The sequence below is a fragment of the Heloderma suspectum genome, chromosome 1 (genome assembly GCF_057233095.1).
Source record: "Heloderma suspectum isolate Gila_16-S chromosome 1, 16-S_ref, whole genome shotgun sequence".
NCBI classification, from domain to species: Eukaryota; Metazoa; Chordata; class Lepidosauria; order Squamata; family Helodermatidae; genus Heloderma; species Heloderma suspectum.
In genome coordinates, this window is record NC_139458.1 from 81731867 (window position 1) to 81757427 (window position 25561).

General features: G+C 43.9%; 1 protein-coding gene across 2 annotated transcripts in view; it reads right to left on the reverse strand.

Moving 5' to 3' along the window:
• Nucleotides 1–9939, reverse strand: part of CSTPP1 (centriolar satellite-associated tubulin polyglutamylase complex regulator 1) — a 170043-nt gene extending 160104 nt beyond the window's left edge. Inside the window, exon 1 of one of the 2 annotated variants that reach the window (XM_084849971.1) lies at nucleotides 9837–9939. In XM_084849971.1, coding sequence (XP_084706097.1) covers nucleotides 9837–9882 — 46 coding nt within the window. In that variant the 5' untranslated portion in view covers nucleotides 9883–9939. Of the gene's footprint in view, nucleotides 1–9803 lie in introns of both variants that reach the window. The other variant, XM_084849963.1, reaches the window with a different exon arrangement.
• Between the last annotated feature and the right edge of the window lie 15622 nt (nucleotides 9940–25561).

The window sequence follows — 25561 nt, forward strand, 5'->3', positions numbered from 1 at the left end:
AGAGAAAATAATTAAAAGTTTCAAAATTGCTCTAAGAAGAGTAAGCCCTCAATTAGAGCTGGAGTATGAAAACAGCTTCCCTGAAAGGGCAGTACTTTGTCAAAGGAACCAAGAAATTAAGGCTGAGAAACACAATCAAACATGGTGTAGTGGAGAATGTGAGCTTTTAGCTGGGAAGTTCCCAGTTGAACAGCCATGAACTCACAAGTTGGCCTTAAGAAAGCCACTATGCCTCGGCCCCACATCTACAATATGGAGAGCTGTTTGTAAGGATTACTGAAATTATGTATGTAGAGCACTTTGCACATACTAAGTATTATTAGTAGTATTTGTTTGATCAGCTAGTTTCCATCTCTGCAACATCCTTGACCTCAGCAAGCAGCTGAGTATTTTAAATAAACACATAAAAGGCATCTTCATCTCCAGCCCTATCTTTAGCCACTCCAAATTAACTGTGCTTTTATTTCAAAACAACCCATTTGTTTTACGTTTACATTCATTATCCCTTGTATGCCTCTGCGCACAATACTTCTCACACAAGCACCAGGTTTTTCTGCTTCTTCTATCTTTAAGAGTTACAACTTTCTGGGTTGGTTACATTTGAGTAACTTTTCCCCTGACTGCACCTCTGTTCATGACATTTGAGCGGGGAGGGGATTTAATGCACACATAACAGGAGACATACAAGGTGGGGAAGAAAGGTTCTGCCTGCACTGATGGGGCAACTGCAGTACTAATAAGAACTAGTCTTTTAAGCAGCATTTTGCTTAATTTATGAGCATGAATCTCATAAATTACAAAGAAAAGTATCTAGCACTGGAGAACTCCCAGGTGCCTTGTAACCAGGGCATCTAAAAATATAAACTTTATTCCTAACCCTAGAAATATGTCACATTATAATTAACTTGGTATACAAAATATTATGAGACAAATGGACGTAAGGATGTTCACTACAACATGGGGAGGGCGTGCTTAAAAGCACCCATTTGACCTGCCTAGCTTTTCGTGTGTGTGTGTGTGAAGGTTTAAAGATAGTTTGCCCATCCCAAAATAGAAGAGGCTGAGCTCAGTTTTCTTCAAAGAACACCTGATACAACAGCCTAGGGCAACAAACAGACTTCTGAATGAGATTAACATGATTTGGTTTCTCTAATCACAATTATCTGTAGTCCCCCAGCCAGATAATGCTATTAAAAAGACCTTAAGAAACACAATAAAGCACCTGGAGAAAGGTTGCTATTCTCTCCAAAGAATTTTGTTTGAACAAATACAGACCAATGCTGATAGAGAAAGAGATTCAAAAGCACTTTCCCAAACATTGCTTACTTTTACTGGATTCATATTAGTCAAACAACCCCTTAGTCAACAGCTTTTGTGAAAACCATCTAAGATCACCCCCTCCTAAATACCTCTTAATAATAATATTTTTTTAAAGATACCTGAGTATAACAGGTGCTCTATATACCAAAGAGACTGGACAATTTACACAGCCAACATTTTTCTTACTATAACAAGAGGCCCACTGAGTTATATGCAGAACAGAAGTATCAGGCAGGTTAAAGCTAACAGACGTTTCAATCTATTCCTTAAAAAGTATCAATTTAAATGCAGACACAAGAGGTAAAGAAGAAGCAGTAGCAGCAGCAGCTAACATTGGTAAGTAGCTCAAATCTATCCACTATTTTGGGATTGCACTAGGTTTCAGTTGACATCTGAGAGTTAAAACTAAATATTTTTGAGAGCCAGTGTGGTGTAGTGGTTAGAGAGGTAGATTGGGGAGACCTGGGCTCAAGTTCCCACTTGGCCATGAAGCTCACTGGGCGACTTTGGGCCAGCCACTAACTCAGCCTAACCTAGAGGCAGAGGATCGTGTATGCCACCTTGGGCTCCTTGGAAGAAAATGCAAACAATGTAACAAGCAAACAAATAAATAAGACTAAATATTCAATCTTTGGTGATAAGGGGTCAAGATTGTATTGCTGGGGAATTTTGAATGTACTGGCCCAAAGTGGTACATTCTTTTCTCTTTTTTTAAGGTAGTGAGGAAGCTGAAGTCAGGGAGCTCATGCCATGAGCACCAGAAGGGAACATGGGTTGGTCTGAGTGGTTTGTTGGAGCAGCCCCTTGCCCACCTTTCATGAGAGGACTTAAGAGCCCGTGTCCTGGGGGAAGGCAGAAGTGAGAAAGCCCAGGCTAGCGAGCTCTTGCCATCAGTTCCTGAAAAGGCCTTCAATTGGCCTGAGAGAACTCTGTTCTAATTTTTGTAACATTTGTATGTTTTAATATTTTAAAACTGTAAACCATCTTGGCAGGAAGGTAGTATATAAATGCATTAATTAACTACATTAGTAAAATATTTTACCACAGTATCATTATATGATAGTAGTGAAACCTGCTCTGAATTATTAGGGGGTACGGTAATCCTTACAGTTTTCTAGGCATAACATTTGTTAACAAGACTTATGTGGGCCAATGGACAGTGTGTTGGATTTGGATCTGACTTCATCTTCCTGCTGTGCTACAGAATTCCTGGGTGGTCTTGATCAAATCACAATCTCTGAGCCTTCGTTCCCACATATAAAATGTGGGAATAACAGTGACAAACATCACTGACTGGCACTGTAATGGCAAAAGAGAGAGAGAGCGTGCAAGCCCATAAACCATTCAAGTAATAAATTAACCAGATTTACACTGGGACTAGGAAGATATGAAGGCACTTTCCCAGACAATCCAGCATCTTTGTACAGACTTATTTTTCCTTTTTGGGGTTGATGTTACTCATTTGTTTATGACAGTAGTTTTTTAATAGGGTTCCATGGAACCATGGGGTTCCTCAAGAGCTTCCTGAATGGGAAGATCAGTAATAGTAGACAATCATACCCGGAAGAAAGCTTGTACACCACTACCAACCTTCCCCTGCATTGTGCAGTCACAGGGGAGTATTGGATATGTTCTAAGGTACATTCTCACTACCATCAGAAGGCCTAACCAGGCTAATAAAAGCACTGGCTTGGCAAGAGAGAAGCCATTGCTCTTATAAATTTGTGTGAAATAGCATGCTTATGCTTGCAGCTAACAGAAAGGCATGGGTGAGATGCTGTGGTTCAGTGATCTGTAACTAAAAATTCTTCCCTGATCGGATGCTAATGAGCCCAAATTAGCTTGAACATACACGGAGTTGCTGCAGAACATGAAAGGAAAAGAGGGCATATAGTACATGTGATGAGAGAGTTGGAGAAGGGGGAATACTGGCCCCTGATAGATTGAGGTTCCAGTAAATGGGCAATTAAAACTGGTGTGATGACCTCTGTTCCACACTATAGGGAGGCTTCTGCTATTCTCACTAGATTCTGGCAATTATATTTATGCAGCTATCATGCCTCTTATGTACCATGTAACAATAAAATTTTAACAGCAAAATACTATGAAGTTAGTATGATTTCATTAATCAATTTTGGTTAGAAAAGGAGGGGGGAAGGCCGATCAAAGAAAAGCGTATAAAAGTGAGGAGACAGAAAGAGGAAGTTAAGCCAGAACTGTCTAACATAATTAGCTCCAGTTATGTTGATTTAAGACAAGGTGACATTTAGGTCTTTAAAGGAGGACTCCTTGGTTGATTGACTCCAGAACAGTCTACCTGTTCCATCATCAAAGCCTTGCCCGAACTGACCAGAAATATTCAGGTCTCTCTTCCACCTGAGGATCAAAGCCCATCCCTCTTCGCTGAAGGTATCAAGTTAGATTGCAGTGAGCCATCATCATTTGGTAGCTATCCACTGTTGAGGTTAGGGCCTTGTGGGCAAATTTATTATATTATATGGTTTATTTATTTTATTTATTTATTTCATTTCATTTCTATACCGCCCAATAGCCGAAGCTCTCTGGGCGGTTCACAAAAACATGGTTGTCGGCAAATGCATTGTAGTGTAGCCTTGTGGGCTAATACATTACACATGCAATCAATAAAACTGAGTTGTACCTTTTCCCTTTTGCGCTCTGGATTTCGGTTCCTGAAGAACAGTCTATATAATCCTTGTAAACCCTTATGCTGACCAGCCTGAGTGTTTACATGGGGACACAATAAAGTCTTACCCAACACTACATGTGAACTAAGTATTCTAGAACCTTTCCCAGAATCCTCTGCAATGTGTAGTGGTTCTTTGGCAAGGAGCCCAATGTCAAAAGGGTTCCTTGAATGCAGAAAAAATTTAAACAGTAGCTTAAGTACACCTCAGACCTTTCTTTTTATAGCATACTATAACTGTTTAACTGTTAGGTGTCCATGGGTATAGGCAACTTCCAGAAGAGTAACCATGCTATTTTGAAGCAGCAAAAACAGTTAACGCATTGGGTTGTATCCAGTTGGTGCCCCTCCACTGGCAGAAGGTTTGATGATCCACTGAAGGCTTCTGCTGGCAAAATGGGGAGGGGGCAATTATCTGCAATCCCCCCATGCCACCTTCCACACTACTGTGAAGCCCCATGCCACCTTCCACACTACTGTGAAGCCCCTCCCCAGAATAGGTCTGGAGGGGGGCTGCAGGAGAGAGGAGGAATCACCAAATATCACTTTGTATATAATGCAAACGTGTACACTATAAAGCACCAGGCCACGGGACAGATGACCTACTCCTGCGTAGTTAGTTAGCAGGAAGGCAGAACCTCCACAATTTCTTTGACCAACACTAGTTTAGATTATGTAATTGTATACCTGTAACACATCAATATGTATTGTTGTACTCCACTTATTTTAGTTTATCCTCCTCTGTACTACACCACATACCTCAAAAACTTCACTCATCATTTCAAGCATTTGGTGAAGCGCTTATGAAAACATAACTCACACTGCATCGCTAATGTGGTGCACAATAGCAACAGTGACTAAAGCTGCAATCCCAAATACACCTTATGTGTAAGCCTTATTGATTACGGTGGGCCTCACTTTCAAGTAAGTATGCATAGGATTGTGCTCTAAGGCTGAAATCCTATGCACACTTATCTGGGAGTAAGCCCCACTGACTATGCTGGGCTTACCTCTGAGTAAACATGGATAGTGTTGTGCCACACAAATGTGAACCAGCAAGTCCTTGATTCAAATCTCATCTTAACAAACTTACTAGGTAACCTTAGGCAACCTTCTATCTATTAACCTCAGCCTTCCATTCACAAGAGGATATAATAATACTAGGGTTAGTGTAAAGATTACAGAGATAATATGTGTGAACCACATTTGAAGACCCAGAGTACTATAAATGCTATTATTTTGTCTTTTGAGGGCATAGAGACTCCTGACTTGGTGAAAGAGGTTAGTAAATTTAGCTCCCTTCCAAACCCCCCAAAACAACACCAAAATTACATACATCAGTGCATAGCTGCAGTTGGGAGAGACATTATAGGTGCCATCCTATGCATGTTTAGACAGAAAAAACTCCTACAATTCCTAGCATGCCCCAGACAGCATGGCTAACTGGGCATGCTGGGAGTTGTAGGAGTTTTTCTGTCTAAACATGCATAGGATTGCACCTTAAAACTGGAATCCTTCTAAACACACTTATTCAGGAGTAAGTCCCATTGGACACCATGGTACTGTTTAGGGTTACACTGGAAGGCCCCTTCCTCCACTAGCCCATCTGGAACAACTTCCATATCAGCCCTCTTTTAAAAAGCAACCAAAAACTTGATACTGAAGCATATTTAATGTGGCTCCACAGAACACATTTGCCTATAACCCTACCTGGCCAGAGAACTAGATAATTTCATCCGAGAGGTCAGCCCTATCATTAGGTGAGTGAGGCAGCAGTCTCAGGCAGTAGATGTTGGGGGGTGGGGAGCAGCAGCCAGGAGCTGGAGGACAGAGCTGTGTGTGCCATGTGATCTGCCCTGAAATTCCTAAGCTAGCTTACTGCCCTCAGGTGTGGTGGAAGATGCTGTCCCATTGCCAGTGTCAAAGTAAAATTCCACTGTCAGTTGGCTCAGCTTTTGTGTGTGGAATTGGATCACTGCCTTGTTGTGGCGAAGGGGCTTGCGTAACTCAGTGAAGCCATAAACTATGCCGTGCAGGGCCACCCAAGATGGACAGGTCATGGTGGAGAGTTCTGACAAAATGTGGTCCACTGGAGAAGGAAATGGCAACCCACTCCAGTATTCTTGCCAAGAAAACCCCATGGAACGTATCACAAGGTTAAAAGAGATGACGCCGGAAGATGAGCCCCTCAGGTCGGAAGGTGTCCAATATACTACTGGGGAAGAGCAGAGGGAATTTCCAAGTAGCGCCAGAAAGAGTGAAGCGGCTGGGCCAAAGCCGAAAGGACACTCAGCTGTGGATGTGTCTGGTGGTGAAAAGAAGGTCCGATGCTGTAAAGAACAATATCGTTTAGGAACCTGGAATGTAAGATCAATGAATCAAGGTAAGCTGGAGGTGGTCAAATATGAGATGGCGAGATTGAACATCGACATCTTGGGAAGCAGCGAACTAAAATGGACAAGCATGGGTGAATTTAATTCAGGTGACCATTATATCTACTACTGTGGGCAAGAATCCCTTAGAAGAAATGGAGTAGCACTCATAGTCAACAAAAGGGTGAGAAAAGCAGTACTGGGGTACAATCTCAAAAACGACAGAATGATCTCAGTACGAATCCAAGGCAAACCATTCAACATCACAGTAATTCAAGTCTATGTCCCAACCACTGATGCCGGAGAAGCTGAGGTTGATCAGTTCTATGAAGACCTACAACACCTTCTAGAACTAACACCAAAAAAAGATGTCCTCTTCATCATAGGGGATTGGAATGCTAAAGTAGGAAGTCAAGAAATCACCGGGATAACAGGCAAGCATGGCCTTGGTGTACACAATGAAGCAGGACAAAGGCTAATAGAGTTTTGCCAAGAGAACACGCTGATCATGGCACACACTGTTTTCCAACAGCACAAGAGGCGACTCTACACATGGACATCACCAGATGGTCAATATCGAAATCAGATTGATTATGTACTTTGCAGCCAAAGATGGAGAACCTCTATACAGTCACTAAAAACAAGACCAGGAGCAGACTGTGGCTCAGATCATGAGCTTCTTACTGCAAAATTTCGGCTTAAATTGAAGAACGTAGGGAAAACCACTAAACCATTCAGGTATGACCTAAATCATATCCCTTATGAATATACAGTGGAGGTGAGGAATAGATTTCAGGAATTAGACCTGATAGACAGAGTGCCTGAGGAACTATGGATGGAGGTCCATAACATTGTTCAGGAGGCAGCAACTCAATCCATCCCAAAGAAAAAGAAATGCAAGAAAGCCAAGTGGCTGTCTGATGAGGCTTTACAAGTAGCTGAGGAAAGAAGGGAAGCGAAAAGCAAGGGAGAAAGGGGAAGATATACCCAACTGAATGCAGAGTTCCAGAGAATAGAAAGGAGAGACAAGAAGGCCTTCTTAAATGAACAATGCAAAGAAATCAAGGAAAACAACAGAATGGGAAAGACTAGAGATCTTTTCAAGAAAATTGGAGATCTCAAGGGAACGTTTTGTGCAAAGACGGGCATGATAAAGGACAAAGAAGGCAGGGACCTAACAGAAGAGGATGAGATTAAGAAGAGGAGGAAAGAATACACAGAAGAACTATACAGGAAAGATCTTAATGTCCCTCATAGCCATGACAGTGTGCTCAATGAACTTGAGCCGGACATCCTCGAGAGTGAAGTCAAGTGGGCCTTAGGAAGCATTACTAACAACAAAGCTAGCGGAGATGACAGTATTCCAGCTGAGCTATTTAAAATCCTAAAAGATGATGCTGTTAAAGTGCTGCACTCAATATTCCAACAAATTTGGAACACTCAACAATGGCCACAAGACTGGAAAAGGTCAGTTTACATTCCAAGTCCAAAGAAGGGCAATGCCAAAGAGTGTTCAAACTACCGTACCGTACTCATTTCACATGGCAGCAAGGTTACGCTCAAAATCCTACAAGCTAGGCTTCAGCAGTATGTGAACCCAGAACTACCGGAAGTACAAGCTGGGTTTCGAAGAGGCAGAGGAACTAGAGATCAAATGGCCAACATTCACTGGATCATGGAGAAAGCGAGAGAATTCCAGAAAAACATCTATTTCTGCTTCATTGACTACGCTAAAGCCTTTGATTGTGTGGATCACAACAAACTGTGGCAAATTCTTAAAGAGATGGGAGTACCAGGCCACCTTACCTGTCTCCTGGGAAACCTGTATGAGGGTCAAGAAGCAACAGTAAGAACCGGACATGGAACAACCCATTGGTTCCAAATTGGGAAAGGAGTACAAGGCTGTATATTGTTGCCATGCTTATTTAATTTATATGCAGAGTTCATCATGAGAAACGCCGGGTTGGATGAATCACAGGTCAGAATTAAGATTGCCGGGAGAATTATCAACAACCTCCGATACGCAGACGATACCACCCTAATGGCAGAAAGCGAAGAGGATCTAAAGAGCCTCTTGTTGAGGGTGAAAGTGGAGAGTGCAAAAGCTGGTTTGAAACTCAACATTAAAAAATCTAAAATCATGGCATCTGGCCCCATCACTTCCTGGCATATAGAAGGGGAAGAAATGGAAGCAGTGACAGATTTTACTTTCTTGGGCTCCAAGATCACCGCAGACGGTGACTGTAGCCATGAAATTAAAAGATGCTTGCTCCTTGGGAGGAAAACTATGGCAAACCTAGATAGCATAGTAAGAAGCAGAGACATCACCTTGCCGACAAAGGTCCGTCTAATCAAAGCTATGGTTTTCCCAGTAGCAACGTATGGCTGTTAGAGCTGAACTATAAGGAAGGCTGAGCGCCAAAGAATGGATGCTTTCGAACTGTGGTGCTGGAGAAGACTCTTACGAGTCCCCTGGACTGCAAGGAGGTCAAATCAGTCCATCCTAAAGGAAATCAACCCTGAGTGCTCATTGGAAGGACAGATACTGAAGCTGAAGCTCAAATATTTTGACCACCTAATGCGAAGAGAAAAGTCAGTGGAAAAGGCCCTGATGCTGGGAAAGATTGAAGGCAAAAGGAGAAAGGGACAGCAGAGGATGAGATGGCTAGATAGCATCACCGATGCAATGAATATGGACTTGAGCACACTCCGGGAGAGAGCGCAGGACAGGAAGGCCTGGCGTGCTATGGCCCATGGGGTCACGAAGAGTCGGACACGACTGAACGACTGAACAAGAACAATCTTTTCCTCTGGCAGAGAATGTTTTGGTCCAGCCCTGACTGGGTTCTACACTTGTATTATACATGTGAGAATTTTTATAGGTATTTGAAATTATTAGATATGATATGCTTATTGTGTTGTTAGCTGCTCTGCATTTTCCTTTCAAAAAGAATGTGGAATAAAAATAGTAAAAGATAAAATAGCCCTGGCAACAAATATCTTCAAGCAACGTGTTATGTTGCCCTGGAGCCTAAAGCATCATATGCTCACCCCGGGAAAAGGGAGGGAAAGCTACAGAAAAGCCGTATCATCCATGAATGCTGAGATCAGGATTTGGTTCAAATCCCAGCCCCACCCAGGATCCGCTGGGTAGCGCGGGTGGGTGGCGAAGGTCGTTTCCCCTCAAACTCAGTTTCTAACCCGTACCACGGGCTGAGAGAAAGACGGCACCGAACTCCACTAGGAAGAGAATAGGGTGAAGAGGAAACGGAAAAGCCGCCGCCACAAGGGACGGGAGCAGGGAATTAGACATGCACCCACCGCTGCCTGCCTTTCTCCTCCCCCCAAAGCTCCCACGGGGAAGCGGAGAGGCAACGCCGGCCCTGCGGCGAGAGCGGAGAGCCCACCTGCTCTGCATACCACGCCCGCCTGAGCCTCACCCAGATACTCGAGCCCCGACTGAGAGAGGCGATCGGCGTTCAGCATCCTGACAGCGCGGTCAACCCTTCTTCTTCTTCTTCGCCGCCTCCGCTAGCGGTCTCCAGGACACCAGACGCTGAGGCGAGGGAAATTGTCTCCGGCCAGAAACAAACGCCCACGCGACTAGGGTCCTCGTCAGAGGAAGAGGAACGGGAGCAAGGACGCACCCGGAAATCGTCCTCTTCCCCCCCCCCCTTTCCCTTCTAGCCAGATGCCCAGGTGCACAATAAAGTCGCCTTTTAGGGTGCAACCCCATCCACGTTTAGACATAAAACAAAGCCCTACACTCCCAGCATTCCCCAACTAGCCATGCTAGGGAATACTGGGAGTCGTAGGTCATTTTTTTTCTGTATAAACATATATCGGATTGTACACTTCGTTGGCGTTTTAAAAATAGGCCTTGATTTCAGTCCCACTGCTCTGCAGAAGCATCCAAGAACACCAGGTTTTGAAATGTTGAGGTAAGAACAGTAACCCATACCCTCTAGTTTTTACCCATTTCATTATAAGCATGTCCTGTTCTCAAAAGCAGAGCTTTAACATGTTTACAGTTGTAGTATTTAGGAGCTAGATTTATATGATGTAGCAAGTATATATATCCGAAAGATCCCAACGGGCAAATCTGTTTTCTTGTTCATAGGAAAATGCACCTCTTGAAAGTGTCCACCAGACACCTGTGGAGGTTCATCTCATAAACATTGGAAAGCATGCAAGCCTTTTTTCTTCTCTAGTCAGACATTTATTTAATTAATTTAATTTCTATACTGCCCAATAGCTAAAGACATTATTGATGTGTTCACTCTTCTCTATATGTTGGAGCCAGCCAGTCAGCAAATGCCAACTTAGGTTACTGAGTGCAGAGAATGGGCAGTTTTGTGCAGGCTATTATTATATCTTGGCATCTCAGTACTTGCACTGCCATAGCTTTAATGAGCTTCCGTCGTGCATTAAAAACGTGGTTGTTCAGGCAGGCATTTGGGGTGGGTTAGGGTATTTTTTAAAAAAAATTATGGTAGAATTTTATTGTTTTAAATTGTTTTATGGTATGTTGTACATCGCCCAGAGTGGCTGGGTGACCAGCCAGATGGGCGATTAATAAATTTAATAACAACAATAATAATAATAGCTGCCTATGAGGTCAGCTTGGCATTCCTATGAAACTATAGTATTCATAGAATCATAGAATAGTAGGGTTGGAAGGGGCCTACAAGGCCATCGAGCCCAACCCCCTGCTCAATGCAGGAATCCAAGTCAGAGCATCCCTGACAGATGGCTGTCCAGCCTCATCTTGAACACCTCCAGCGTGGGAGAGCCCACCACCTCCCTAGGTCATTGGTTCCATTGTCGTATTGCTCTAACAGTCAGGACGTTTTTCCTGATGTTCAGCCGGAACCTGGCTTCCTGTAACTTGAGCCCATTATTCCGTGTCCTGCACTCTGGGACGATCGAGATCCTGGCCTTAGGGATGTACGAAAGATACTTACCTTTCGCGGATTATGCTGATGGGGGGGGAGGCGTTCCGTCCCTCCCCCCGGATTCCTGGCCGGGGGGGGCGAGGCGCTCCGTTCCTCCCCCCCCCCCCGGAATCCTGGCCGGCCGGCTGTGCTCTGCAGCGATTCTGCGGAGCCACTGGCCAGCTCCGCCAGCAGCCGGACATCCGGCCGCTGGCTAGCAGGGACGCAAATGGCGGCGGCAGTCACCCTGCAGTCAGCTGTGATAGGCTACGTAAATTACGTAGCCTATCACGGCTGATTAAAAAAAAAACCACACACACGCGTACGCAAATGGCGGTGCCCATGGGCGCCGCCATTTGCGTTCCTTATTTTGGCACGTCTTAGTCTACGTAAACATTTACGTAGACTAAGATGGCGAAAATAAGGGGAACGCAAGTAGCGTAGCATCTACGCTATTTGCGTTCCCCTTATTTTCGCCATCTTAGTCTACGTAAACATTTACGTAGACTAAGACGTGCCAAAATAAGGAACACAAATGTGTTTTTTTTTTAGTCAGCCGTGATAGGCTACGTAAAGACTTACGTAGCCTATCACGGTGTTTTTTTAAAATCTAGCCGTGATAGGCTATGTAAATCTTTACGTAGCCTATCGCGTTTTTTGTTTTTTTTGTTTTTCAAACCGGGAAATGGCGGCGGCGGCAGCCGGTCGGAAGACCGGCCGCCGCCGAACCGCTGCTGGAGCTGCCGCTGCAGCCGCCGCCGCCAGGAAGATCCGCCCCAGGTAAGTCTTGTCCCGGGGGGGCGGGGGGGCAAACGGTTCCGCCACCGATTTCGGGGGGCCGAATGCGCTGGCATTCGGCCTCCCCGAGATCCGTGGCGGAATTCTCTGACATCCCTACCTGGCCTTCCTCTCTGTGACAACCTTTCAAGTACTTGAAGAGCGCTATCATATCTCCCCTCAGTCTTCTCAAGGCTAAACATGCCCAGCTCTTTCAGTCTCTCTTCATAGGGCTTTGTTTCCAGTCCCCTGATCATCTTTGTTGCCCTCCTCTGAACCCTCTCCAGTTTGTCTGCATCCGTGTTCAAGTGTGGTGCCCAGAAATGGACACAGTACTCCAGATGAGGCCTAACCAGTGCTGAGTAGAGGGGAACTAGTACTTCCCTGGATTTGGAAGCTATGCTTCTATTAATGCAGCCCAAAACAGCATTTGCCTTTTTTGCAGCCACATCACATTTTTGGCTCATATTCAGCTTGTGATGGACGACAATTCCAAGATCCTTCTCGCTTGTAGTGTTGTTGAGCCATGCATCCCCCATCTTGTAACTGTGCATTTGGTTTCTTTTTCCTAGGTGCAGAACTTGGCATTTATCCCTATTAAATGTCATTCTGTTGTTTTCTGCCCAGCGCTCCAGTCTATCCAGATCACTTTGAATTTTGTTTCTCTCTTCCAAAGTATTAGCTATCCCGCCCAATTTGGTGTCATCTGCAAATTTGATCAGCATTCCCTACACCTCCTCCTCCAAGTCATTAATAAAAATGTTGAAGAGCACTGTTTGGCACAGCAGTGGCTGTTCTTACCTTATACATGGTGCAGCAAGTCTTTCCTCTTTGTCTATAATTTTTCACCATACCATCAAAATCTTTCTCCCAGATGTTAGTCTTTTCTTCCCGAAAGTTCAATCAGATGGCTCCATTAGTATCACAAGCATTTCAAAATTAGGCTACAACTGAAACTGAAAAGGAATAATTGTCTTGGTTTGCTAAAAAACGTATGCCTGGAGGAGCTATCCAATCACATGGAATACTTGTCATTAGTTAGTTTCGACAGCTCCCTCCAAGATGCAAAGTACTTTAAACCTCTTACCTCCTTTACAGACCATTTCTCTACAACTATATGGGCAGCATGACTGTTACCCACACAGATTATCATAATAGACTCAGGTTTGCAGGCTGGGTGTACTCCTGGATTCAGCCCTGAACCTGGATACCCAGTTTTCAGCAATGGCCAGGAGTGCATTTTAACAGCTGAGGTAAGCGTGCAATTGCACCGGTTCCTAGAGATGTCTGATCTGGCCACAGTCATACATGCCTTAGTTACATCCCGTTTGGACTGCTGTTACACTGTCTATGCAGGGCTGCCTTTGAAATGTGTTCAGAAACTTCCAGTGGTCCAGAATGCTGCGGCTAGACTGTTGACCAGAGCCAGTTACAGGGAGCATGTGACTCCCTTGTTACAGTATCTTCCCTTGTTACAGTAACAGAGCTACCGCTCTGTTGGTAAGTATGCTGGTCTGCTGAAGGGGGTTTTAATTGGTAGAGTGCTGTCTATTTCTTTTATTGTGTTTTAATGGATCTGTTTTTATGTTATGTTTTAATTAAAATTTAGTTTTTAATCTGTATTTTAATATTGCTGGCTGCCTTGAGCACCATTTTTGGCAGAAAAAATGGGATTGTCATTAAATAAACTGTACCAGTGGCTGCAGCTCCCAGTGCCAGATAAAGAGCTAGTGGCTGATTTCATGCTTTGCTAACTCCACACAGCAGAGCACAGGTCTGGACTATTAATTATTGTTTATATAGTGTCATCAGTGTGCATGGTGGTTCACATGGTATAACAGAAGAGGCCTCTGCCCCCAAGGAGTTTACAACTTAAACAGAGAACAATAGAGGAACAAGAAAAAAGTGGAGGGAGGGATAATCATTATACCTTAAAAATTATCTCCTCCCATATATACAGTCAGGGCCAGAAATATTGGAACAAGGATAACTGTTTTGGCAGTTGGCCTCTGTACACCACCACGCTGAAGTTGAAAGGAAACACACCCAGATGGGAGAAAAATCAGGACCTTCAGCTGTAATTCAAGGGGTTTGACAAAAGTGAGGCACTAACCATTCAGGAAGTACAGCCAGTGGCATACACACCCACCCATCGTTGGTGGCTCATAAGTAATGGAACAAACCAACATCATTTCAAACTTAAGGATCACCTTTAATACCTGGATGAAAATCCTTTGCAGTCAATGACTGCCTGAAGTCTAGAACCCATGGACATGACCAAATGCTGAGTTTCCTCCCTTGAGATGCTTTGCCAGGCCTTTACTGCAGCTGCCTTCAGCTGCTGCTTGTTTGTGGGTCTTTCTGCCTTCAGTCTTGTCTTCAGTAAGTGAAAAGCATGCTCTGTTGGGTTGAGATCAGGTGACTGACTTGGCCATTGAAGAACATTCCACTTCTTTGCCTTGAGAAACTCTGGGGTAGCTTTTGCTGTATGTTTTGGGTCATTATCCATCTGCAATATGAAGCGGCGTCCTATCCGTTTGGCAGCATTCGGCTGAATCTGAGCAGAAAGTATAGCCCTATACACTTCAGAATTCATCCTGCTGCTTTTATCAGCAGTCAGCTCATCAGTAAACACCAGTGACCCGGTTCCATTGGCAGCCATACATGCCCATGCCATAACACTGCCTCCACCATGTTTGACAGATGATGTGGTATGCTTTGGATCATGAGCTGTTCCTTTCCTTCTCCATACTTTTCTCTTCCTATCATTCTGGTACAAGTTAATCTTGGTTTCATCAGTCCAAAGAATCTTATTCCAGAACTGGGCAGGCTTTTTTAGGTGTTTGCTGGCAAAGGCTAATCTGGCCTGTCTGTTCTTGAGCGTTACCAGTAGTTTGCACCTTGTTGTGAAGCCTCTGTATTTACATTCATGAAGCCGTCTCTTGACTGTAGATGTTGGCAATGACATGCCTACCTCCTCAAGAGCGTTCTTGACCTGGCTAGATGTTGTGAAAGGGTTCCTCTTCACCATGAGCAGAATTCTGCGGTCATCCACTTTAGTTGTCTTCTGTGGTGTTCCAGGCCTTTTGCTGTTGCTGAGCTTGCCAGTTAATTCCTTCTTTTTCAGGATGATCCAAACTGTTGTATTGGCCACTCCCACTATTTTTGCTATCTCTCTGATGGGTTTGTTTCCTCAGCCTAATGATGGCTTCCTTCACTCTCATGGACACCTCTCTGGACCTCATGTTGAGAGTTCCAGTGAACAGTTACCAAATGCAAATGTAACACTCAGAACCACCTCCAGGCCTTTTATCTGCTTGATTGGTCATGGGGTACCCAGGAAACAGGCCACACCTGGCCATGCAGCTGCTTGTCAGCCGTTGTTCCATTACTTATGAGCCACCAAGGATGGGTGTGTGTGTATGCCACTGGCTATACTTCCTGAATGGTTAGCGCCCCACTTTTGTCAAACCCCTTGCATTACAGTTGGAAGTCCTGACTTCGCTCCCATCTGGGTGTGTTTCCTTTCAACTTCAATGTGGTGGTGTACAGAGGCCAACTGCCAAAACAGTTATCATTGTTCCAGTAGTTCTGGCCTGACTATACCTGCCTGGACACTAAGATAATCTTGATAGGCCCTTCCCTGGGTGGGCCCACCAAATAGGATGAGGTGGGTGACTACTAAGGAGAGGGTTTTTTCAGTGGTGGCGCCCCAGTTATGGAATGCCCTCCCCAGAGAGATTTGCCTGGCATCTACATAAAGGCCTTTTCAGCACCAGGTAAAATCCTTTTTAGTCCTTCTGTTTTTAAAAGCCACTGGCAGTATCCAGTACTGCTGCTCTGCTCCCACTGATTGTGTTGCACTAGTGGGACCCACTACCCACTAGTGGGACCCACTACAGCTACCCCAGAAATGAGCTGAAATGCTCATTTCCTGAGTGGGACAGGTTAGCGGAGCTCTTTTCTGCAAGTTCTGCTGACTTGCCTCGTTCTGAAAACAAGCATTTCAGCTAGTTTTTGGTTTCTGCAGGATCTGCTAGCTTTCCATTGTGCTAGCAGTAAGTCCCGCTATCATGATCAATGATGGCATTAAGGGCTAATCAGTTGCTAAGAGATACATAGAGGGTAAACTAGAACAATTACCAATGCAAAGGCTAGAGGGTAACATAATATAAAACTCAATTGGGGCAGAACACTTTGCACTGTAGTTTTTCCCTCTGTTGGGTTTACTTTGGATATATTCTGTAGTTTTTAAAATTATATGTAGGCGTTTATATATTTTATGGTTTTAACCTCAATTTTGTAAACTGCCTAGAGAGTTTCAGCTATTGGATGGTATGGAAATGTAACAAACAAACAAATAGGGAAGTAATATGTGATTGTTTTGGTTACACGTGCTTAGGCTTAATTATAGTTACAGTTACTATTAGTAGACTATTTTCTCTTGTATAACTGTTTCCTCTTGTATGATGTGGAGGACCACTAATTTATACATGAAATGTTAAATCTACATTTAAAAGTTGCATTTGGTAGTTCTATAACCCTTTTTTTCCTCTGGAATTTTTCCTCAAAATTTATTTCTTGCTTTTTTGCAGGTTCTCGTTGCCTTTTAAGACCAGCTAAAGGGATAAAATCTCACTTTTGGACACGAAGCCCATTTGTGGTTGTAATAATGATTAGTTTCAGCTCTACTGGCGCCTGACTGTTAATGACTCAAAAGAATGAAATAAAAACAATATGTTGCTTCTGGAGTCCTTCATACACTTCACTCTGCTTATTATCACTTCCCCATTGGCTTGCCAGAGCCTCACGTTAGTTATTACAGAATCGATTGCAGAAATCACCTACACTTCTGCAAGTGAGGAGGGTTATCAGGGTTTAGTTTAATGATAATTGTGCTGTTGTTTTTAAATAATCTGAACTTTCAAGGCGTGCGCCGGGGGGGGATCAATCCAAATCAATATATAAGCAAGGATACTTGCTCTGCATCTGAGGGCCAATTCACATTACCTGCCTTTTTAGGCACATCAAGAAGAGGTTTTCACATGGTAAAGTCTTTCTAGCTCATGGTAATCAACTATGAGACTCACAGGAATCACTTGAAATTCCTGTGCTCACTGACTCTCTGCCTGTGGCCAGCCAGTCATGTGCAGCTGTTGTCAAAACCAGGACGAAGCATTTCCCACATTTTATGTATTTAGAATTATTTTTATGCTGCCTTTTAAGTAGGGAAGATACATTAAGGGTACATAAATACATTACTGTGTATCCACATTTTTTGTTGTTTAGGGTGGCAAACGGAGTGCTTAATCCTGAATGTACCAGCAGCAGAATGGTCGTAACTACACTCAACAAGCTGGCTGAGGGCAGGGAGCCAACATGCTCAGGAATTCCAAGTGGCTACTATAAAGTTGATTGTTATGTGTATTGCCTCTATGTGTTACTACAGTGAGCACAGAATGCAGGTCAACATGCCATCACTAATCTTCTGAAAGAGGATTTAGCAATGGCATGCTGACTTGCAGTCTTCGCTTAGTACGAAGTTCTCAGGCTTCAGCACAAGCAAAGTTCCAACCCAGAACTCTACAAGAGACTTCCTGACACATCAAAAGAGTTGTGTGAACTGGCCATAGATCAATGTGCTACAACAGGGAGGACAAAATGTTGCAGTGAGGAGCATTCCTGTTCAGGATTCCAGTCACCCAGTTATGCCCTTTTCCAGGATGCTCTATTCCTCAATCTGGTACCCTCCAGATGTTTTGGACTCCCAGCATTCCTGGCCACTGACCATGCTGTCTGGGCCTTATGGGAGTCTAAAACATCTGGGGGGACCAGGTAGGAAAGCTGCTCTATTCCTTTGACTTTTGTAAACCACCCAGAGAGTTTCAACTATGCGGCAGTATAGAAATGGAATCATCATCATCATCCATTCTCCCCCCCGCCCATTTTCCAAGGGGAGGACTGTTTCCCCAACAGCTAGTCGGTATTCTATGTCCATTAGGCATGCTCAATCCACACTGAGCTGTTTTTGGTGTTCTTTGCCTCCACCCCTTCAAGTTTTTTCTAAAGCTTTTTTAAATTATTATTTCTGCAAACCTTAGGGTTCCCCAAAGCCTGCTTATAGCTACATCTTGTGTGTGGGTGGAGCCATTTTGGCTACCTAATGATCCCCACTCAAATAATGATTTCACTTTTACTAAATAAGATCATGATTTACCCGGTTTACACATAATGACAATTCCTGGGTTGTTTAACCCAGGAATTGCCATAACTTGAGTGTGGGAGCATGCAAACAAGCTGCCTCCTGTGTGCTGATCATTTCTGCTTTCAATCAACACCCCAGGAACGCTGTGTTCCTGCGTTGTTAGTGTGACGTTCGAACCTGGGAACTCTGGGCTGTATAGGGGATAAACAACCCAGAGTTAACCCAATAACAAACCATGGGCACCTGTGTTCATACATATGGAAATCCAGACCCAGTCAAGGTTCCAGTTCTCATATATATACATATGCCTGGATCATGTTCACACTTTTTGTGTTTGCTACAGGAAACCCTGGAGTAATAGTGGCTGATTCCAGATGGCAGGGTTCTTGCAATAGCAATCAGAAGACATTGTGCAGCTATTCTATCCTTTCTTAACAGATTTTCTGCGGTAAGAAAAAAAGATGAAAATAGCAGTGGGAAGACACATGAGGGCTACACTGGAAGATGACAATATCTGGACTCCCAGTAAAATTCTAGGAATGAGGTAGGGTGATGGCACAATAAAGCATTTCTTATGGCATTTGTAATGTGTAGAGATGCCCTAAATCTAATTGAAAAAGCCAGGGCAAAATGTCCTTGAATAATATAAATGAGGCAGAACTGAATTTAACAGCATCTGATGGCACATACGAAAGGACATGCAGAGCAGCAGTGCAAGGATATGTTTTGAATTTGCTGAGACAGGACACAGTGAAGACTGTATATCAGGAAGAACACATATGCTTAGACTCCTTAATCTCCAGCTTGCTGTAGTTTGCTTTTTGTTGGACCATTTTTTGTGTAAGTGTACAATCTTAGACTCTGTAGGATTTTTGGCCCATGAATACAAAATTTTTGGATCTTTTTCAGTCTTTGTGCCCTGCTGCTTTGCACAACCAAACCCAAGGAAAAAACCTTACTCATTAACCGAAGTTCGTTGAAAAGCAGCTCTTCATCCACAGTAGCAGCATGAGTGACACGCAGAGAATAATAAATATGAATTAACATCATGCAACTATTCCAAGGGAAATGTCTTGTTGTTTAAAAGTTCAGTCACTGGAAACATTCCCATCTGGCTCACAGCACTTTCTGACAGAATAAAACTGTCAGTCTTTGGCAATTTTATTGCTATAGTAGCTACATAACTGTGCTCTAGGAAACATTTCAAAGCCTGTATTATAACAAATGCCAAATATTTTTAAAACGACAAGCAAAGCCAACAAAATTGTAAGAAATACTTAGGATTACTGTTTTTAAAATATGCCTATGCTTTTCATACAATTATTTTAAAATATGCCTATGCTTTTCAGAAGTCACCTTTTCAAGCTCTCTGAAGCCATGAGGATGAAGTTCTGTTTAAAATTAGTTACTTTTTTCATCGGTGCTCCAGAACCCAATTCCACATTACAGTTAAGATGGGTTCATTTTCATAAACTCGACATTGTCTTAGCCTAGGCTGACGATGTGTACCATTTCAAACGGGGCAGTACGGTTTTTTTCATATTTCCCGACCGTCCCGTCGTTTTAATATAAATGTCAATTTTGTCCCGTTTTTAATTTTTTGTAAAAAACTGAGCGCGTTTATCATAAGGCTCTATGCTAATCAATGTGTGCAGTAAAACTACTAGTGTGACGAAAGAGGAAGCTCCATTTACTTTATCCAGCCAGGGCCAGGCTTCTTGAGCTAGCGACGATCAGATGCCGCCCCCTGGCTTGTCTGTAGTGGCGGGGAATTCAAGAGGCGGTCGCTAAGCCCCATTCAGTGTGTGGGAGCCAGGAGGGTGAGTCTTACTGTTATTTCTACCATCATTCCACCCATAGAGATTCTTTCTGCCCTACATTCAGTTGATGCAGACTTTTCAGACTCATATTTCGGTTCAACAGGCTGTTAGCTATTTTTTTATTACAGTGGAACTCTCCGGTGGAACATTAGCATATACCGGCTTGTGATAGCAGTTGGGGTGTTTATTCCTTTTTTTTTTCTTTTTGGTGTATGTTTATGATTTTTTGCAGTCTGGCCACTGCAGTTTTGCTTTAGAGTGTTCAGTATGGTATGCCTTACGGATTTGTTTACTGCTCATGTGATATTTTATAAGTATTTTATATATGTATATTTATGAGTGGTTTTTTTGTGTGTATATGCAATAAATTAGTGTCATTCATTTGCGCCCCTTTCCATGTTCTTTTGCAGTGAGTTTAGGTTGTTTTTAGGTCTCTTATAGCCTGAGAGACCACAAAGGGAGCTGCAGTTGTTTTGTTATATTGTGGTTTTTCATGAATACGGAATATTACATAACCCCGTCCCATTTTTGTCATCCCAATATCCTGTTTTTGTCTCAAGGAAATATGGTCAGCCTATTTTAGCCACAATATCTAATGATGACCTATATGTGTAAAACAGCAATTACCGATGAAACACCATGAAAAAGTGCCTATATTACCACACATAATCTCAAATACAATATTTTTGTATTGATACCCATACAGTATACAGTGTAATCCAATGGCAGGAAACCTCAGGCCCAGGGGACAAATCCAGCCCTCATGGGGGCCAAATCTGGTCCTCAGTGCTCCCCAGATAGCCATGCCCCCTTCCCCATCCCCAGCCCTTTCATCTAACCAACTGTCAAGGATGAGTCACGGCCCTTTCAGATGTCTAACAGCTCTGATTCTGAGTCAGAGTTAGAACTGCTAGTTCAAAGCGTGGGGGAGAGACCCCCCCCTAGAGTGCCTAGTCGCTGGGAGAGATTCCTCCGAAGGCCTTGACAAACATGGCCCAGGCTCAGCCCCTGCCCCCTCCTTCCACCAAGGGAATTCAAGTTTCCGAGGAGGAGGAGAAGGAAGAGGGGCGTGACTTGAGAGATGCTAGGGCACGTCACAAAGCTAAGTGAGAAAAGTTAGGGGCAGGGCTCAGATGCTCTGCCTGGATAGCCACTCTTGGAAGACAACGTAGGAGGGAGCCACCCTAAGGGAGGGGCACCACCATGAAGCAAGCTTGGTCATACAGTTCATACCCAAACTGCGGGCAACTTCTCTACCCTCTGGTTTGTCTCCTCTGCTTAGAGATCGTTGATTAGTTGTTTAGGGCCTGGGGCAGTCTGAGAGTTTCCTTGAATCTGCATTTGTAGAGAGGCTAGTCTCTAGCAAAATAAGGCCGTATTAGCCTGAAGCTTTGTCTATTGTGGTGTTGATTGCAAAAGGAAAGGATGATCTATTTCGGACACCAACCATCATTTGCTGGTTTCCTGGTTTTTGTGTAGTATTTTCCCGTGTTCTTAAAGGTTGAAATGGCTCTCATAAGCTATTTGTAGTAAGAACTTTAAGCTACAATACGCTAGTATATTTTATATTTTTGGCCCCACCCCTTTTGCCTTCAGCCCTGCCCACCATTGGAATGTGGCCCCTGAGAGCTGCTCTGAAATTCAATTCAGCTTCCACATTCCCCACCCCAATATAATCTTATACATATTTACTGAGAAGCAGTGGTGTAGTGGTGGCGGGTCACACCGGGGCTTAGCTCCGGCACTTTTTTTGAAGCCAGCCCCCAGCCGGGTCGCAGTCTGCTAGGGAAGGAGGAGGAAGCAGAGGGAGTGCAGGCGGCTGCCTCTTGGCTGCTGGCCAGACAAAGGAAGCGAGTGAGCAAAAGAGGGAGCCTGAGGGAGCCCTGCAGCCTCTTCTAGTCCCCCCTTCTTCTCCTCAGCTCTTGGCTTCTCCGCCCCTCCCTGCTCCGTGCCTGCACACCCGGTGCTGCCCTTGTCTCCTGCAACATTGGCCACCCGTTCAGGGCTGCTGTTGCTGCTGGCCACTGCAGCAGCTGGAGAGTGGGGGGCGGGGCAGGTGGCTGGTTTGTGCCAGTTTTTAGGATTTATCACACAATCCTATGCATGTTTACTCAGAAGTCAGTCCCACTATTTTCAATTGCCAATTGGGCTTTCTCCCAGGTAAGTGTGCGTAGGACTGCAGCCTTAGCTGCCTTCCCAAGATCTCTGTAAATTTAATTCGAAATAAACACCCATTGGATTGCACTGTTAATTCTGGAACATTAATTTCTACAGTAAGCAGAAGTGCCAAATGCAACCTGCTCTGTCAGCTACACTTTTTGGTATAAGGTTGGCCTATATCTGGGCAAACAAACCCTGGTAGAGGGAAGGGAAACAGAAAAAAATCAGTTGGGGGGAGAGGAGAAAGAAGGTGTGTGTGTGTGTTTCAATCCAGCTGGGTGTGTGGATGTTTCTGTTGTGGGATGGGAGAGACATAATGAAGGAGCTTAGGAAAGGCTAATGGGTAATGTTGGGATGCTAAGGGAGTGTGCAAGGGGCTGTTTAAATGAGAAGAGATCTGTCCATCAGGGCTGAGTTGAGAGAATGAAGCTTCCATAGAGTATCATATTTTGAAAACCTAAAATGTTTGTGTTTGAGTGACTGAATGAGTGAAAAAGATTAACACCCCTGCATTTTTTCCTCAGACATCTAGTTGAAATACCCCCGCCTTACTCTCAGCTGCACTGTTTTTGGATCCCAGTTGAAGGCTGTATATCTTACAAGGTTGTACAATCTTAGAAGGGGTGTGGCTGTGATGCAGCGTGGCTGTGACTGTCATGAAGGGACCCTGCACTTCTGAATGTGCCACTACACTACTGCTGAGAAGTCCCATTGGATTTAATTGGGCTTACTCCCACGTATATGTGCACAGCATTTCAACCTTAAGGCACAATCCTACACTGGAGAAAACACTGGCAGAGGAACTACAGAATATAGCAGAAGCCTCAGTACACCAGCAGGACACATCTTATCCCATAAAAACGTAAGAAGATCTATGCTGGATCAGACTAAGGGACCATCTAGTACAGCATTCTGTTTACACAGGGGGTGATCAGCTGTTTCCGGGAAACCCACAATCAGGACATGAGTGCAACAGCACCCTCCCACCCATGTACTCCAGCAGCTGGTGTACATAGGCTCACTGCCTCTGATACCAGAGATATGCCAGCACAACTGTGCAGAACACACCAGACATACCCTGGCATGTCCATTTCACTGGACAGCTCTGCTGGTGTCACCTCCAAAACAGTATGGGAACATGGGTGGGATAGGGAGTATTATTATTATTATTACATTTATATCCCACCTTTTTCCCAATACTGGGACTCAAGGTGGCTTTACAACATTAAAACCTATACAATTAAAACCTAGAAATAGAAATACAAGTGTACAAAAGTTAAAAATATAATAAAATCATCAACATTAAAATTGTAAAAATATCAAAACATTAAAAGACAACAAGAAAAATAGTATCCATCCATCATATTTTTACAGATAGGCCAGAGCCTATAACCCTTCAAATTTTGAACACGTCCCTGACAACAGCACAACTTTACACAAATGACAGCGATGACATAAGGAAAATTCCTCTAACTGCCATCAATGGTGAGGGAAATAGTAAAGAATCACTGCCTATCACCACTGTTTCCTGCCCTGCCCATATGACCACAATGGTATATAGCAAGGGTGGGCAACCTTATTGGGCTCATGGGTACATTTTGCAATTTGAGGAACTGTCCTGGGCATCATCACAAAATGGGCACACTGCAGATGAAAGCATTGGCCTGCAGCCACCTGCCATCTTCATTTCCTAAGAATGTCTCTGAGCCCCATGTGGGGCTAGAGGCATTCATGGGAAAAGAAGATGGAAGCAGCTGGAGGCCCTCACTTTGCTCTGAAGTGAGTCCAGCTGCCAGTAAAAAACACTGTTATTTAAAAATATACAAATAAAAAGTGGGAGAGGTAGAATCCTCAATGGGCATCAAGAAAGATGTCCAAAGGCACACTGCTGTCTACCCCTGGTGTATAGAGTACGGAATAACTGCACCCAATCACAACACACATATGCCTGCATATAAACCTCCAATAGGGAGACTGTGACCTGGTTCATACAACACAACAGCCCATTGTAGCCTTTTTGCATGTCACCCACAGGTGATCCTGCTTGCTGTGGTTTGCTGTGTCATGCGAATCCAGTATTGTAGGTTGTTTGAGGGGGGTAGGAAAGCCTCAAATAATCCTAAAACAAGCTATGAGTTATTTGAGGGTTGTCTACCCCCTCACACAATCCACAATGCTGGATTCGCATGACACGGCAAGCTTTGAGCCTGCCACTGCTGCCATCTGCACACCCCTTTGGGGGTGTGGTTCAGGCACAGTGGGTAATATTAAGGTTTATTGTCAAACTGTTTAAAGATTTGTTTGTATGAATTAGAGTACAGGTCACAGTGGTGGATACTACAGCAAACATGAAAGCACAAAGGTATATGCATGTTGAAAAAGCAGCTGTCATGAGCAGATGGCTAAGTAAACATTTTTGTCATTTAACATATGGGAGTTAGAGACTGTGAAACGATGGAGAGTACAACAAGTTATAAAAAAAGAGAAAGACCCAGTCTCACCTTTCTTCAGGAGACACATCACAAAAGAGACACTGAGGACTGCTCTACATGAAGCTAAAATCTCACAACTTTACCCGAGCTTCTGCTTCCAGATTCCTTGTGGGATTATAATCTCCTTTCCACGTGGTATTTTCCTTTTTCTGGGCAGGTTCTATATGTTTCATTATAAAGCCATTAGATAGCACTGCGCTATTGCTACGATAAAGCACCATTTCATCACAACACCATATATTTCCAGGGTTCACAGCGGGAGGAGGAAAAATGCTGGACTTTTGTCGTCATGAAAAAAAATGCAATAAAGCTTGCAAATAGCAGAAGGTGCCCTGGAGGATGACGACATCATGTATAGGACCCGCATGCTTCTGTGAGTCACCAAACATGAGTGCACAAAAAATGCCTTGTGTAGAAACAGCTTGACAGACTAATCTTTTATCTGGGTATATGCAAAACATCTGCTGCCAAAGGGGCATCAAATTCCAGGGGTAAGGCAACAATGCTGGATAGGAGTTTTGATTTTACAGTAGAAAGAGTGTTGTGAGATGACAGAGGCAAATTGTTGTTGTTCAGTCATTAAGTCGTGTCCGACTCTTCGTGACCCCATGGACCATAGCACGCCAGGCCTTCCTGTCCTCCGCTCTCTCCCGGAGTGTGCTCAAGTCCATATTCATTGCATCGGTGATGCTATCTAGCCATCTCATCCTCTGCCATCCCCTTCTCTTTTTGCCTTCAATCTTTCCCAGCATCAGGGTCTTTTCCACTGACTTTTCT